This window comes from Schistocerca serialis, chromosome 5 (assembly GCF_023864345.2).
Source record: "Schistocerca serialis cubense isolate TAMUIC-IGC-003099 chromosome 5, iqSchSeri2.2, whole genome shotgun sequence".
Lineage (NCBI taxonomy): Eukaryota > Metazoa > Arthropoda > Insecta > Orthoptera > Acrididae > Schistocerca > Schistocerca serialis.
In genome coordinates, this window is record NC_064642.1 from 402,562,356 (window position 1) to 402,580,192 (window position 17,837).

General features: G+C 41.5%; 1 protein-coding gene across 2 annotated transcripts in view; it reads right to left on the minus strand.

The window, feature by feature from the left end:
* Nucleotides 1–17,837, minus strand: part of LOC126481310 (putative glycerol kinase 5) — a 380,514-nt gene that overhangs the window by 12,442 nt on the left and 350,235 nt on the right. For both annotated transcript variants that reach the window (XM_050104967.1, XM_050104966.1), the window contains one exon: nucleotides 13,243–13,376. In XM_050104967.1, coding sequence (XP_049960924.1) covers nucleotides 13,243–13,376 — 134 coding nt within the window. The remainder of the gene's footprint in view (nucleotides 1–13,242; nucleotides 13,377–17,837) is intronic.

Sequence of the window (17,837 nt, forward strand, 5' to 3'; positions counted from 1 at the left end):
GACCTATACTAATGAAACTAGACCAGTAAATAAGTAAATGGCTTTATATATAAAGTACAATTTCATTCCTACAATATAAGCCATGACATGTCCAATATCCTTGTAAAAGTGCCCCATGGATACATAAAACAACAACTACTACTACTACTCCTGCTACTCCTGCTGCTGCTGCTACTGACCACTCAATTATCCAAAACTTACAGGCATTAAGTGAAGATGGGTTGAAAAGTGCTCATGTTGCTTGATGACTTCCAAGATGTGCTCAATATGATTAAAGGTGTGTGATCTTTGTGGAGTGGGGAGCAAGGGCAGAGTGGTAGGAGCAATGGCACACAAGTGCATGTGAAGTTTCCTTTGTAACAATGTTATGAGAAGGAATGTTGCTACTCACCATATAGCTGAGACGCTGAGTCACAGATAGGCAGAACAAAAAGACTCTCACAATTAAAGCTTTCGGCCATTAAAGCCTTCATCAACAATAGACACATATGCAAACACACACTCACGCAAATGCAACTCACACTCATGACTTCAGTCTCAGGCAACTGAAACTACACTGCAAGCAGCAGCACCACCGCATGATAGGAGTAGCGACTAGGTGGGGGTAAGAAAGAGGGTGGGGCGGGGAGGGGGATAGGCAGTATGGTGGGGGTGGCAGATAATAATGCTGCAGGTTAGGTGGAGGGCAGGGGAGAGGTGGGAAGGGAGGAGGGAAGTAGCGGAAAAGGAGAGAAATAAAAAGACTGGGTGAGGTGGTGGAGTGATGGCTGTGTAGTGCTGGAATGGGAACAGGGAAGGGGCAGGATGGGTGAGGACAGTGACTAACAAAGGTTGAGGCCAGGAGGGTTACGGGAATGTAGGATGTATTGCAGGGACAGTTCCCACCTGTGCAATTCAGAAAAGCTGGTGTTAGTGGGAAGGATCCTTTAGAAAAGCTGGTGTTGGTGTGTACCATAATCTCAATTGAAAACTCTGTGTGAGGAGTTTTCAGACTTGTTTTTGGAAGTTATAGGGTGTGCTATGAATTTTTCTCCTCAAAGTTCTTTGAAACCCACGGCCTGGCATTGCTTTTGTCGTGCACATCTGATTTCTGTTGTCCTGAAAGAACAAGTGCAAGCAGAATTGGACAGTCTTCAATCTCTAGGGGTGGTGCAATCTGTTATGGTTAGTGAATCATTATCTCTGCTGGTTGTAGTTGAGAAGCCATCAGAGAAACTTCACCTCTATTGTTACTTCAGTACTATGTCAACAAGCAGTCGATCATGGATACTTATTATCCTCTCCCATGCCAGGAAGAACTGTTGGCAAAATTATCAGGTGGCCACTATGTTTCTAAAATTGATCTGTCTGAAGCCTATCTGCAGGTTCCTGTGGACCAAGAGTCTCAGCAAGTTGGTTTCTATCAGTATTTGAGCCTTCCTATTTGGAATGGATAGCGCCCCTGCTATTTTCCAATGATTTTAGAGCAACTGACTATGCTTCTCACAGGTTGCATTAATTATCTGGATAATAATGTTGACGTGGGCACCTCCAAAGCCAATAACTTGAAAAATTTGTGCACTTTGTTTTCTGTCTTACAGTCCGCAGGCTTATGGTGTATCTGGAGTTTCTTTTAAGCTTCTATTGTTTATTTGGGGTTCATAGTCTCCCAGGATGGGATGTGATCTCTACCAGACCACATCTCCACTGTTACATCTATGCCTCGTCCCTCATCCATGAAGGAGCTTCAGGCCTCCTTTCGTAAGATAACCTATTACCATGAATTCCTGCCTGGGGCAGCCACATTACCCCACCCGTTACGTGCCTTGTTATACTACAATACTGGCCATTAAAATTGCTACACCCCGAAGATGATGTGCTACAGACACGAAATTTAACTGACACGAAGAAGATGCTGTGATATGCAAATGATTAGCTTTTCAGAGCATTCACACAAGGTTGGCACCGGTGGTGACACCTACAACGTGCTGACATGAGGAAAGTATCCAACCAATTTCTCATACACAAACAGCAGTTGACCGGCATTGCCTGATGAAACATTCTTGTGATGCCTCATGTAAGAAGGAGAAATGTGTACCATCACGTTTCCGACTTTGATAAAGGTCGGATCGTAGCCTATCACGATTGCGGTTTATAGTATCGCGACATTGCTGCTCGCGTTGGACGAGATCCAATGACTGTTAGCAGAATATGGAATCGGTGGGTTCAGGAGGGTAATACAGAATGCCATGCTGGATCCCAACGACCTCATATCACTGGCAGTCGAGATGACAGGCATCATATCCGCATGGCTGTAACGGATCGTGCAACCACATCTCGATCCCTGAGTCAACAGATGTGGACGTTTGCAAGACAACAACCATCTGCACGAACAGTTCGATGATGTTTGCAACAGCATGGACTATCATCTCGGAGACCATGGCTGTGGTTACCCTTGACGCTGCATCACAGACAGGACCACCTGTGATAGTGTACTCAATGACAAACCTGGGAGCACGAATTGCAAAACGTCATTTTTTCAGATGAATTAATGTTCTGTTTACAGCATCATTCATGTTCTGTTTACAGCATCATGATGGTCGCATCCGTGCTTGGCAACATCGCTGTGAATGCACATTGGAAGCATGTATTCATCATCACCTGTCGTGATGGTATGGGGTGCCACTGGTTACACGTTTTGGTCACCTCTTGCTCTCATTGATGGCACTTTGAACAGTGGATGTTACATTTCAGATGTGTTATGACCCGTGGCTCTACCCTTCATTCTATCCCTGCGAAACCCTATATTTCAACAGGATAATGCACGACCGCATACTGCAGGTCCTGTACGGGCATTTCTGGATACAGAAAATGTTCGACTGCTGCCCTGGCCAGCACATTCTCCAGATCTCTCACAAATTGAAAACATCTGATCAATGGTGGCTGAGCAACTGGCTCATCACAATACGCCAGTCACTACTCTTGATGAACTGTGGTACCGTGTTGAAGCTGCATGGACAGCTGTACCTGTACACGCCATCCAAGCTCTGTTTGACTCAATCCCCAGGCATATCAAGGCCGTTATTACGACCAGAGGTGGTCTCAGGATCTATGCACCCAAATTGCGTGAAAATGTAATAACATGTCAGTTCAAGTATAATATATTTGTCCAATGAATACCTGGGCCTGGGTCCTGAACTACAAAAGTTCTAATCAAATGTTGAAATCCAAACTAGTACTGAACCCTTGTTTAGATGTGTGTTCTCCCGACCAGCACATAGTTTTGGCGACTGATGACTCTCAGTATAGCATCGGCATGGTCCTAGTGCACTGATATGCTGACAGCTGTAAATGACCTGCTGCTTTTGCCTCTAAATCTCTGACTCTGGAGCAGCAGCGATACACTCAGGTGGAAAAAGGGCTCTTGCCATAGTCTACACTTTCCAGAATTTTCATGTTTTTGTATGACTCCAAGTTTCATCTTATCATTGACCATAAACCCTTGGTTTCCTTTTGTAACCCTCATACTTCCTTGCCTAACATGGCAGCACACTGCCTACAATACTGGCCGCTGTTCTTGTCTCACTATAATTTTGAAATCCATTTTCAACCTATGTCTAAACATGCCATTGCAGATGCCTTGTCCCACCTTCCTGTGGATCCTGATCCCAATTTTGATAATGAAGAATTGCTTTGCTTTCATCTTGATATTGAAATGCAGGCCACAGTCGAGTGTTTCCCAATTATAAGCTCATGCATAACAGACTGCTGTTACTGCTGATCCGATTCTCCACCAGCTACTTCAGTTTGTTCAACAGGGCTGGCCAGGTAAACCACTTGGTTGGGCTTTGGACACACTGTCTTTCCTTACGGTATCTCCTCTCTGTTTTTGATGGTGTTTCACTGTCACCCACAGAAGACCTCTCTCCCAGGTAGTCATTCCCATCACATAACAGCACGCAGTTCTATGCCATCTCCATCGGGGCCACTGGGTAGTTTGGCGCACTGAACTGTTAGCTGGGAGACATGTTATTTGACCAGGGACTGATGGCAAAATTGTCCATTTTGTCACAGCTTGTGAGCAGTGTGCCCCACAGCAGGCAGCTCTGGGGATGTCTCTGACCCCTGACCCACTCCACAACAGCCTTGGGAATGCATTCATGTAGATTTTGCGGGTCCCTTCTTGAATTGCTATTGCCTCTTGGTTGTGGATGCATTTTGCATTTTCCTTACTTGTTCGGTTGTGTGCTGATATCAGCCGAAGCCACAATTCAACTGCTTTTGGGGTTTTTTCTGTTGAGTGGTTGCCTTTTACCTTAGGTTCCAATAATGTATCCCAGTTCATTTCTCACACCTTTCATTTGTTTTGTTCCTGTCACAGCATTCCTCATGTTATGGCTCTCTCATTCCACCCTCAATCAACCGGTAAGGTGGAACAGCTAGTGCATATATTAAAGTCCAAAATGAATAATTTGGTTGTTGAGTCTTCATGCAACTGCTGTGGTTGGGTTCATCAGGCCACTTCATTCCAATTTCACCAGTGTGGGCATGAGAGTTTGTGCACCAGCCCAAGTGGATATCGACCACTGTTGTCCACCACCATGGACGCCATATTTGTGACATCCATATAGCCAACGGGCTGGTGGTGCGCCAGTTTGTTCAGTTGCACTCCCGCTCGCTGCCAGAAGCTACCAGTTCAAGGGTGTGGCCTCCTCATTGCAGTCTGCCCCACTGCCCTCTGCCTAAAGCCCATTGTCACCTGCTGTGGAGGCACCCCTGTCCCACTGGCTGCCTCTTCTATGGCAACACCCTGAGGTTTGAGCTTCCTGGCAATGCACACCAGTCTGTCTCTGGCCTCGGATCCATTGCCGCAGCCTGCTGTTCCAATTGGGCTGCCTCCCCAGTCCCCTCGCCATCATCCCCAGCAGACCCATTTCCATCTTCTCTGCACTGGGACCTGCCTGCTGATGATGATTCAGAGATGCCAATGGCACCCTCCTCCCTGGTGCTGACAGTGGGCACCGCATATGCCCTCTGCCTTCGGGCATGCCCGTGTCTCCACACATTCCAGCCCTATGCTCTGGTGTTCACCCAGCATCTCGTCCTGTCCTTGCCGACGCACTGGGTTCCACCACTTTGGATTTGATGCATTTGTCTATCATAGGCCCACCGGCATCTTCTTCATCGCCTGGGCACACTATTCACGTGACGGAGAGGACAGAAAGAGATCAGCTTTTAACGTCCAGTTGACAATGTGGTCATTAGTGACAGGGCTCAAGCTCAGGTTAGGGAAGAACAGGGAAGGAAATCGGTCATGCCCTTTCAAAGGAACCATCGCCGCATTTGCCTGAAGTGATTTAGGGAAATCACGGAAAACCTAAATCTGGATGGCTGAATGTGGGTTTGAACCATCATCCTCCCGACTGAGAATCCAGTGTGCTAACCACTACACCACCTTGTTTGGTACGAGGGAGAGGTGTGCTCTATCCTGTTACTAGTGCATGTGAGTGTAAGTGTATGTCGCCGTGCATATGCACTTAAAATCAACTGCCAACTGTATTAGTGCGGGCCAGCCACTAGAGGCTGCAGGAAGCATGCACATGACTCAAGTCTCACTGTGTTCTTTTACTTTGGACCACTCACATCATTTGTTCTGTGTATCACTTATGTTGACACTTCAGTATGATTCTTTTGTCTTGTTACATGTGGAGTAATGACAGCAGGATGTACACGTGGATGAGGAAAAAAAATTCCCTGATTGTTCCCGGAATTCCCGGTTAAAAGTACACTTCCTCCCGGGTGAAAATACACTTTTTCTGTGTTAAGTGAGAGTATACTTTTCCTCGGAATAGTAAAACTTATGTCTTTTGAATGGTTACGGTTTTACACATCGGCGTAGAATTTCCCAGCAACTCAGGGAACAAAACATGTTTTGGGAAAATGTCTGACGTGCAGCAACATGTACACTGGTGGAATTCGAATTTATACTTTTGTAATATGAAAATATGCAAACATCGCACATTACTTTCCGAAGCATTGAAATCAAGATTGCGATGCGCATGTGTAAGCCAGTCGTAGCTCTCATCACATGATCTTGCCAGCCAACAACAGTGGATATTCAGAACATAGGACACGTGATGTAGTCAGCCAATAGTAACATTATTGTTAAGAAGTGCGAACACACAAACAGGAAAAGTTAATGGTTTAAATTAATATACTCAGTGTTGCTACAAGAAAAAAAAAGGTTTCACATATAATATTGCCCCTTTTTGCACGTGTTACACTTTAAGATACATCACACAAATGTGCCAGCAAAATTTTTAAGAACAACATAAATGTCAGATGTTCTGGGCTCGAAATTATTCTAAATCATCATACTAAACGACCTGATTTTTAAATGAGAGTCAAATGCTCTGTGATTTAAGAAATTCATTGGACATTCTCACACATAATTCATCTTACGTAAAAGGAAATTTACTTTGAAAGCAACACTTTGCAAACCACTATTCACAATATTTTCCCGCGAGCTGTTAGAAATAGGTTTGTTTCAGCAGTTACCAGAGAGTGCCAGATACCAAGCGTTACCACACTTGCGCAGCTACAATGACGCAGGAAGTCCGTATGTCTGTATGTATAAAACATTAAAAGATCTTACATAATGTCATAAAAGAAACACAACATAAGAGGATACTCCAAGAGTACGGGAATTTTGTGAACCATGCTAAAATGCATAATCCAGCTTAAAGTGTACATTCGTATGTCCAGATTTTGATGTAAATTTTTTTGAAGTACCTGTACTGTATTATTTCATGTTTGGTTCTTCATTATGGCATAATGCCACAGATGCTAGAAGTTGAAAACATGCACTTGAAATGCAGTGAACAGTTGAAACTAGCAAATAGTGTGGAATTAAATGCTCTGTTTCAAATAAATTGGCTGGCTCAGTGGAAAAGATTAATTAAAGCTAAATTTCTTTAGCAAATCGACAAAAATAACTTCATTGTTCTGTAATGCAATTAATGCTTGACTGTCAGAAAGGGGAATTAAATAAAATCTGAAACTAATAACATATTTTAGCCTTCCATAATTATGTGAATGTCTTTTAATTCCCGGCCACAGAAATCCATTTTGTTTTCATTTGAAGTGAGAGCAATAAACGAAAAGGAAACAGCAAAATCACTAAACGTAAACACGGCTCACATGAGACTACCCACATCCCCATTACAGCTGTGTATCAGCCTCGGATTGATGATATTTCCAAACCGGGGCAATACCAGATAATGGTGCCCCTACTCCCTTGAGCATTTGAGGTAGGAGGCCAAAAGTTTTAAAAATCAACTTTTCACAAATATGTCCATTTTGTAGCGCAAGTCTTTCTGAAGAGTCAGGTAAATAAAATGTATGTGTTTGACAAAATGTAAGACATGTTATTTGGTCTTAAATATACCAAAGTGCAATGCCACGACTCTTCACACAGCATTCTTCTATCACATGTCACTGTATTTTGCTCTGTGGAACTCAAACGTGTAACATTTTGTAACGGGTGCCATCATACTATATTCAGGATAGTGGAAATTACAAAGTCCTGTGGTGCCTCTCCTGCACCCAGTCAGCCAGTTTGACAACCTGCCCCTGTCTAAAAAAACTCACAAATACTGGATGGGATTATTTGTAACTGGGAGAACAGGAACTCTTCACAAAATTTGCACTCTTTATTGCCTATTAGCTAATAACTTCTACATCTACATCTACATCCATACTCCACAAGCCACCTGACGGTGTGTGGCAGAGGGTACCTTGAGTACCTCAATCGGTTCTCCCTTCTATTCCAGTCTCGTATTGTTCGTGGAAATAAGGATTGTCAGTATGCTTCTGTGTGGGCTCTAATCTCTCTGATTTTATCCTCATGGTCTCTTCGCGAGATATACATAGGAGGGAGGAACATACTGCTTGACTCTTTGGTGAAGGTATGTTCTCGAAACTCCTGCAGAGTCTTCCGCTGGAGTTTATCTATCATCTCCTGTAACAAAGTGCGCTGCTCTCCATTGGATCTTTTCTATCTCTTCTATCAACCCTATCTGGTATGGATCCCACACTGGTGAGCAATATTCAAGCAGTGGGCAAAAAAGTGTATTGTAACCTACTTCCTTTGTTTTCGGATTGCATTTCCTTAGGATTCTTCCAATGAATCTCAGTCTGGCATCTGCTTTACCAACGATCAACTTGATATGATCATTCCATTTTAAATCACTCCTAATGCCTACTCCCATATAATTTATGGAATTAACTGCTTCCAGTTGCTGATCTGCTATTTTGTAGCTAAATGATAAGGGATCTATCTTTCTATGTATTCGCAGTGCATTACACTTGTCTACATTGAGATTCAATTGCCATTCCCTGCACCATGCGTCAATTCGCTGCAGATCCTCCTGCATTTCAGTACAATTTTCCATTGTTACAACCTTGATGTTTTGTGTGGCATAAAATTAAATATATGATACATAAAACCAGTAAAGACAATAGACAAGCAATACGGTACACATTACTTCAATCTTTAAGTCCTAGCATTGCTTTTCTCACTAACCTCAGTATAGCTTTACATGGCGTGCTGAAATTTAGAAGAATTTGCACTTACAGTTTTCTAATGGTAAGTACAAATTGTTCTAAATTTGGCCACTAACTTCACAAAAAGAATTGATACCCAACTAAAAAATCACGTGTTTCTTATGTAATGCAGTAAAAGTCAACGAAATGAAGCAGACCCACACACACTGACAACATCAAAAGAAATGGCTTAATACACACAAAAAACGCTCTTGAAAATGGGAATTATTTCTCGAAATGCATCGTGTGAAAAGTAAAATAAAGAAACATTGTGACTGGTAGCAGAAGATTTATTTATTAATAAACAAAACTATTGTCTGCACAGAAGCTGCAACTGTTGATTAGCTCATTTTTGGCTGAGATCTGTCAGAATAAAATGTGCAATTTAACTTCAAAGTGCTTTTCAAGTTTTATTCAATAGATTTTCCCTTCATATTCTGTAAATCAGATGCAGTCATACTCCCAATAGAAATAACTCAGTAGTATTTTTTCTAGTAAGCAAATGTAAACAACAACATTCTCAATGACTGAACAGACAAAGCTAAGTACTGTTGATTATAATGTGAAATCTCCTGTTATAAAAAATAAATTAGACTTGCAAATAAGTTTTGTATTATATATGAAACACTTGTGAAATAATAAACTGAAATGATTAAATTTTATAATAATTTATTGTTACAACAATACTGATACCATTTTGTTGCTTCTCAGTATTAATGACCTGTTACCTTAGAAGTTATATCATCATTAAAAAATAAAAACTCTGCAAGAAGGGATGGGATACCCATTACAGTGATTAAAACAGTGTCTGACATACGAGGTGGAATCCAAAATTTTCAGGACTAGTGCTGCCATCTGCAAAGTAGGAGTGGTAGATCTTTGCACCACTAGGAGGCAAGAGCTGCATATCTGATGAGTCACTGTGCAGAGTGGCATTCAGCTGGCAGGACGTCTTGCATGTCCACAGTGATTTCCATAATACTGTGTGTTTGGTATGTGGCGATTTTACTATGGATCCGCGAACAGAACAGTGCATGTGTATAAAATTCTGTGCGAATCTTGGGAAAAGTGCTACGGAGACCCTTGCAATGATTCAACAAGTGTTTGGGGGACAGAGCATGAGAGCAACAATCATCCCACTTGAAGAGCCCGGGCTCTCCAACACCCAAAAAAGCGAGACAGGTGAAGAGCAAAGTGAAGAGCATGATCATCGTTTTCTTTCATACCAAGGGAATTGGGCACAAAGAATTTGTCCCACCCAACCAAACAGTGAATTCTGCTCCATGAAAATGAGCGGCGATGACAGCCTGAACTTTGGCGTCTAGGGAAATGGCTGCTGTGTCATGACAATGCACCCTGTCACATGTCCTTGTTCACCAGGACCTTTTTGACAAAAAACAACATGGCGGTTGTACCCCACCCACCGTAAACACCCTCCCTGTGACTTCGCGCTATTCCCAAAACTGAAACTCAAGTTGAAAGGTCATCGGTTCGACACTCTAGAGAGGATTCAAGAAGCATCATTGGTGGTGATAAACATTCTTAAAGAAGAAGTCTTCCAGAAAATGTTTGACCAGTGGCAGAAGTGCTGGGACCAGTGTATATGTGCGGATGGGAACTACTTCGAGGGTGATGGTGACTATTAGTCCAAAGGTAAGGTTTACAACAGACGGCAGCACCAGCACCAAAAATTTTGGATAGCACCTCCCCTAACGAAAATATTCAACCGTTCTTTTGAACAGGGATGCTTCCTTGGTGTTTTGAAGAATGCTGAAGTCAGATCTCAGTTCAAGAAAGGGCCGAGGGAAGACATCAAAAACTACTGCCCTATTTCTATTCTTCCAGCCCTGTCAGAAGTGTTACAGAAAGTAGCTGCAAACCAGATCAAAAATGTTATTGTAAAAAAAAAAAAGAGATATTATTTTAAATAACCAATCTGGATTTCAACCAGGAAAAAACACTCTGGATGCAGTGAACAACTTTATTGAAAAGATATGCAAATCATCGGATCAGAGGAGTAAAGTTGCAGATATCTTCTGTGATCTAATAAAAGCATTTGACTCCATGAACCACATGCTTATCTACAAATTAGAGAAATAAGGGATTACGGACAATGCTCTAAATTGGCTCTCATCATACTTATACAACAGAAAACAAAGGGTATTTATCACTTCAGATTCAGTGAATTATTATTCTAAGTGGAGTACAGTATCTCAAGGTGTTCCTCAAGGGTCCATTTTGAGGGCAGTCCTGTTCCTATTCTACATAAATGACTTACCCCTAAATATAAATTCCCCATCAGTTCTATTTGGAGATGATACTTCTGCTTTAATTGAAGACAACAATACAGTAAAAATTCCGAGCTCCATCACAAGCACACTGGATACCTTAGAAAACTTGTTCCATTTAAATGGGTTGAAACCGAACATTGCAAAAACCCATATGGTACATTTCAAAACCTAACATTCAAAATGTGTGGAACTTAAAATACAACATAACAATCATCTTATGGAAGAAGTTGACACAGTCAAATTCCTAGGACTAAATATGGACAAGAACATAATCTGGAATACACGTTATTGACTTCCTGTCGAACAATTTTGCAATGCAAATACTAGAAATTTCTGCTGGCTTGAGTACACAAAAAATTGTTTATCACAGTTATTTTGAATCTGTTATTAGATATGGTATAATTTTCTGGGGAAGTTCAAGTAGTGTATCTCGAATACTGAAACTGCAAAAGAAAATTGTCAGATATATGTGTATTGCACAGGAAACAGAGTCTTGTCACCCATTATTGTGGAAACTACAAATCCTAACTGTTCCCTCCTTATACATTTATGAAATTATGATATCCCTACACAGAAGACAAAAGTTCTTTGAGGAGATTCATTTTAATTACACTTATAACACAAGAAATAAAAATAATTTTTTGCTACCCACACACTAGCTGAAATTATATGCACAGACTCCACTGTATATGGGGATGACAATATATAACAACTTAATGGGCAAAAACATATTTAATATGAAGTTGGAAATTTTAAAAACAAGGCTACAGCAGGTTCTGTGGGAGAAATGAAGAATTCATAGAGGATGAAATGATAATTTTGGGAAGGGGTAATTAAGTGTTAGATTTTATTATATGTATATATAACAAAATTCTATTATTATTATTATTATTATTATTATTATTATGCAGTTTGTCAAATTCAGCTGTTTTGTGTTTATGGTGAAATTTTACTGCAATTTTGACGTGTCTCCTGAATCTGAAGCAAAAGATTCAGATTATGTACATCATGAGACAAATAAACCACAATTCACAATAATATTTCCAGTACATAAGACAATTTTATTCTAACTCTGCTGGTGTGTTTACATAAACACAGCCCATAAACAGAGATGTCTGAATAGTATGTTCTGCTTTAAAAGTACTGTCTCTATACTTAGAAAACTCGTAGCATCATGAGTGGAAGAACACACATTGGCATTTTCTACCAAGTTACAATTCTCAAGGGAGGAGGCTTTATCTCAGTACAGCTGGGCCTATTTGGCAACATTTTTGCTGAATAAAGGATTAATTGATTTTGAAAGTCCAGGAAGGAATAACAACAAGATGGAAAGAATAGATCACTACTCATCACATGGAGGATGCAATAGGTCATAGAAACAGGCACAATGAAAGAGATTGCTAAAATATTTAAGCATTCAGACAATGTTCCTCTTCTGAAGTAGAAAACAGATATACATTCACACAATCATAACTAACAACTTTTCCTACCTTCACAACAAAAGTAAATTCGGTCATCCTTCAACTTTAGCTGAAAGGATAGTCAAGCAAATAAAACCCACTGGTGATATAGATGCATCCATTGTCAAAATGTTATTGTATTTTATGATTTAGCCCAATTTTTGGATAACATACATGTTTCAGATGATATTACATACCAGCTGTTGACAACCCACAGGCTTAAGTTTTTTATTCATTTTAAAAAGATTTATCCAATTCTAGTAAAGATAAATGATAGTTTCAGAAGAGGTGGTTGGATGCATTTTCCTGGTTGGTACATCTCTTATCTTTCAAAGGAGAAATTAGTAAATATTGTGTATTGTTTAGACAAAATTTAAAAGAGGTGTTTAGGTACCTTTCTGATCAGTGCTGAAAAAGGCTTAAAATATTTCCAAGAAGGTGCAACAGCATGTTCCAAATCCAATTTACACCAAGAAGTAGCAACTGGTGTGATTCATTGTCCACAGACAACTGATTTGCATGCAGTCTCCATGGACAGTTTCAAAATCTCTCTGAATGACACCAGTATTATGTATGCCACACTGAACATATGCTGATAAGAAAAAATGGAGGTGCTGAATAAGCAATAATATAAATGGTTTTAGAGCCTGGTTCGCACCATTTCATGAAGTTCCCTAATGTATGATATGAAACCAAGATTAATTATTTTCTAACTGATCACCTGCAGTGGCATAAAACATTCCATGTTCAGTATTTTTTAGGACCATCTCATTAAGGCACTTATTCAGTTATAAGAAAGAAGAGCTGTAAACAATACCAGCAGTTTCTTACACACACAACAAAGACAAATTTATGGCACTGGGAAATGTAAATTTCCTTACATCACTTTTATTTATACAGTAACACACCTGCAGCAAGTCCAGCAAGGAAACCTGCCCCCAATGCTGATGTGTCTGCTGTTGTTGAACGTTCAACTTTGACACCTGTCAGGTCAGCTAGCATTTGAGCCACAAATGTGTTTTGGGACACACCACCATCAATTCTGTAAAAAGAAAAACAATTTATGTGTGATTTTAAATTTTCCCAGCAGAGGAAGATTTTGAATATTTCTTCGTTATTCAGCCAGGTGGCATTGTTCAGAAGAATTGATATTTCAGCAAGCTGTCTTCTTGCCATCTTCAGTTTGATGACTGGCAGTCTTCTGCAAGGTGCCATACTTATATCCCCTCCCCCTCTCCACTGGCAGCCTCTAGCCAGATGTCTCTGCGTGAGTATCTGTGATGAGGGAAGCATGCCGCCAGGGCAGAATCCACTGTACTCACTCCTGCTACCATCAACGCTGAATGCAGGTCTCTGCCATCACGATGTGTCTGGTCTTTTTCATGTCATGATGGGAGCGGATTTCCCCAGACTGTCACTGTGCTTTAACTGTGCTCACAGCTGGTCTCACACCTTGCTTATTTAAACCTGCTGTCAAATGTTCATTAGTTCATTGTGTATCCAGATCTCTGCTGCCTCTTTTAGAATACAATCCCAGAAGGTGTTGGACCGTTGTGACAGCTTGCTCCCATTTTAATTCAGCATGCGCCCATGGAAGGCTAGACAATCCAGATGGCACAGGAGAGATGCGCAATGAATAAATCCCATACAGACAACGAACAGCCAACAAAGGCTGGTGTACCAGAGCACTGCATTTCCCACTGGAATTTCATGAATTACAATGGCACTAAGCTGTTGCAACTATCTTACTTCTCCGGGGATTGTATCCTAAAGGAGGCTGCAGAGTTCTCGCTACACAATGAACTACACTGGTTTTCATTTACACGAGGCCTGGGGGCCACCCTCAAGCATGGTCAAAGCACAACAACAGTCTACGTGGAAATCTGCTCCCACCATGGCAACTGAAGATGATAATGACATGCTGTCACCACATCAGAATGCCTGAAAATAACAAGAAGTTTCATTGCCAAAATTTTGCACCTTCTGGACAACATCACCTGGATAAATACCCAATAAATACTCAAGTTAATTTATTTTATTAGTTCAATAATTTATCCTTGAATACCAGTTACCATATTGACTTTTTTGTTATGAATTGCTGACAGAAAAAAGAGAATTTAGTTTCACTATAAAACAATTATTTGGCAATCACATTACATATCAATGACATCATTTCTATGCAATGGCTACATTTAAATTCCACAAGGGCTGCAAGATTCATTAGCTAAATATCATTGCCATTCTTGTGTAGAAAATGCATATTTTGGCATAACTAAGTTCACTACTTCTTTATCAGTCAACTGTTATAAAATATAAATGTTATAGGAAAGTTCTGGTAGGATGTAAATAATTATGGATTAAAGGAGACCACTCTTCAAAAAGCACAAACATTGAGTCATCAATAGCTACATTCAACTTACTAGTTTTCAGAGCAATTCTTTTCCAAGCTAGAGTAAAACACACACACACACACACACACACACACACACACACACACACGCACACACACTTTTTTTAATCTTTTTTTTTAACCGGGTGTGTGTGTTAGGTGGGGTGGGTAGAGGGAGAGAGGGGCAGAAGACAGGAAGAGTGATTGGGGTTGAGTGGATAGTGCCTCAAAGGAAGGCAGCCAGTTTGCTGGCTACGAAGGTGGGGGAGGGAGGGGTTGCATGTACAGGGGTTAACCATGTGATGGACAGTTGTTGGAGCCAGCAGGGCAAGGTGCACACTTAAGGTGATGTGGGGACATTAATTGGGAGGGGGTGACAGGGCAGAGGAAGAGGAAACTGTTTGGTGGAGCACGTGGAGATAGTGGGTTGCTAGAGGCCGAGGCCAGGATGATTACAGGAGTGGAGAATATATTGTAAGTGTAACTCCCACCTGTGTAGTTCAGAGAAGCTGGTGGTGTAGGTAAGAATTCAGAAGGGTGGTCATCTTTGTTCTTGGTAACAGTTTCGCAGTGGCCCTTCATCCTGGTAGACAGCTGGTTGGTGCTATGTTATATGACATGGCTTGTTGCACAGGTGGCTCAGCCTCTGGTGGAGTAAGGCAAGCCTGTGACAGGACAGAGGTACGAGGTGCTGGGTGCGTGGATTGGGCAGGCCTCGCACCTTGGTCTACCACAGTCCTGGATCCCTATTTGTCACTGTTAGTGCTACCTGCCTATACACCAACATCCCTCATGTCCGTAAACTTCCCACTATGGAACTCTACCACTCCCAATGCCCTTCAGACTCCAAACCCACCACCTCATTCCTTATACACCTTACTAGCTGTACCCTGACACACAATAAACACAACTACTTCTCCTTTGAAAAGAAGATACATAAACTAATCTGTAACAAAGAGTACCTGCATTCTGACAGCTGCCATCCCTTCCACACGACACCAAAAAGCCTTCACATACCACCTAGCCACCTGTGGACTAGCCACCTGTGGACAACGTACCTGCAGGGATGAGAAATTCCTTGCCCACTACGCTGAAGGTCTCATGAAAGACAAGCATTACCCCCAAACCAAGTCCAACTCCACCCATCCAGCATCTCCTACTACAATCCATCATTTGCCTATCCTACCCTATCAGAGGCCAGATCACCTGCGAGAGCAGCCACATCATATACCAACTCTACTGCATATGCTGCACAGCTTTTATGTCAGTGTGACTACCAACCAGCTTTCTACCAGGATGAATCGCCACCACCAGACTGTTGCCAAGAACAAAGTTGGCCAATTGGGGATACAACAAGCAGCTGAGCCCAACATGCCCAATTTCAATGGCTGCTTCACAACCCAGGCCATGCCGATCCTTCCCTCCACCACCAGCCTCTCTGAACTATTCATGTGGGAGTTACCTTTACACATCCTCCACTCCAAACTTGCCAGACGTCCATAATTCTGGCCATTTTAATTTGTGCATCTGCTTGCTGGCTCCAGACTTGGGGGAGGGGGGGCACTGATCTACAGCTAGCTGCGAGGCAGTAGCATAAGTGCCCTTTCTGGTGGACAAGAGGTGCACATTTGCGATGAAGAGAAAGCAGTCAGCTCTGTGATTCGGTGTCCATAGACCTTCTGGTTTGATTGCTGAAACAGCATTGTGGGGCTTGGGCATAATAGGGCAAAGAGTTAATGGTTGGTGCCTGTAACCAAATTGTTGACCTGCAGCTTTTTCAAATATTAATTCCACACAACTCGTCTGAGTTATCAGTTTGAAAGGATTGCATTACACAGTGTGTGGGTTTGTTGATCCAAAATGCAGATACCCAGTTATTGAGTGGACGCTGTTCTTGTACGTTGGTTTGTCTTTTATCATAGGTTTTTTTTACGTTTTTTAGTTAATGCCACAGCCATACTTGGCAGCTGTCTTGTGTGGGCATGGTCTCATGGGTGAAACTTTGGGTAGCACGCAGGTGGATCTTGTTCCATTATTGCTGTAACCATGAGCACTTCATTTCACTTTTGTGCCAAGTGTTCACTATTGGGTTATAGAAAGAATCTTGTAATGAAGAAAGATGGTGTTGTGTGTAAAGCAACCAGGACTGGAATTGTGAGGAAACACTCAGGCAGCAGGCACCACAACCTAAACTATGGACTTTGTGTGCTGGGTTATGGGCACTGATCAAGGTCAATGTTGTTGAGTTGATGTGAAGTGTTTGCACAGGTTGCAGCCTATGTCATACATTCCAGCAATGTACTATGGTACTGCTGTTGTTCAGCTTGTCTTGCTTGAGTCTACATCAAGTTGTTAGTTGTTCATTTTCTTTAACTCCGTGCTGATTGCAATAACGGGTTTATATTGATATTTTACACCCTTGCCTGGGTGTGTGAGTCCAGAAATTATGCATATGTGCTGATTATGCAAGGCTTTATTTATTTGGAATTCTTCTTGAGATTTTTATTTTCTTGTGTCACATGTGCAATACAAGTGAGAGGTTTGCTTGTCAGCAGTAGTGCTTCTGAAAGTATTATGCACCTCCGGCATTCTGGTGAAAAATGCCAGGAAGTATATTTAAGGTTTTGTGACAGCAAGTGTGAGCAGAAAACTGATAATTTTCTAAGTTTTGATACAGCACAGTCTGCATGGCTTTTTTTTATACTGGTGATCACTGTTGTATTTAATTCCAATCACAAGCACTAATATTAAAAGAATTTCCTTGCATCTCAATAGAACTATCCCTTAGTTTTAAGTTTAGATGTGGTGCAGCACAATCCACTAGGCTATTATACTTATTAGTTATGTAGCATAAGGAAACCTCTGAAAACCTAAGGGCTGTTGTGCTGGTCTCCTTTAGAATATATCTATCTTAAAGCATGCTAACCTACCTAAACTGTCCTGCATGAGAAATGAATTTCTTGGGCTGCTGATGTTTCGGCATGCAGCAAGTGTATTGGATAACACTGTGCAGCCAAATTGGTGCATCAGGCACAAGTAGTTCCATGTTACATGTTTTTTATCCAGTGGCGATAAGGGAATAGGGTTCATTAATTGCTCTAAGCATCATGGTGG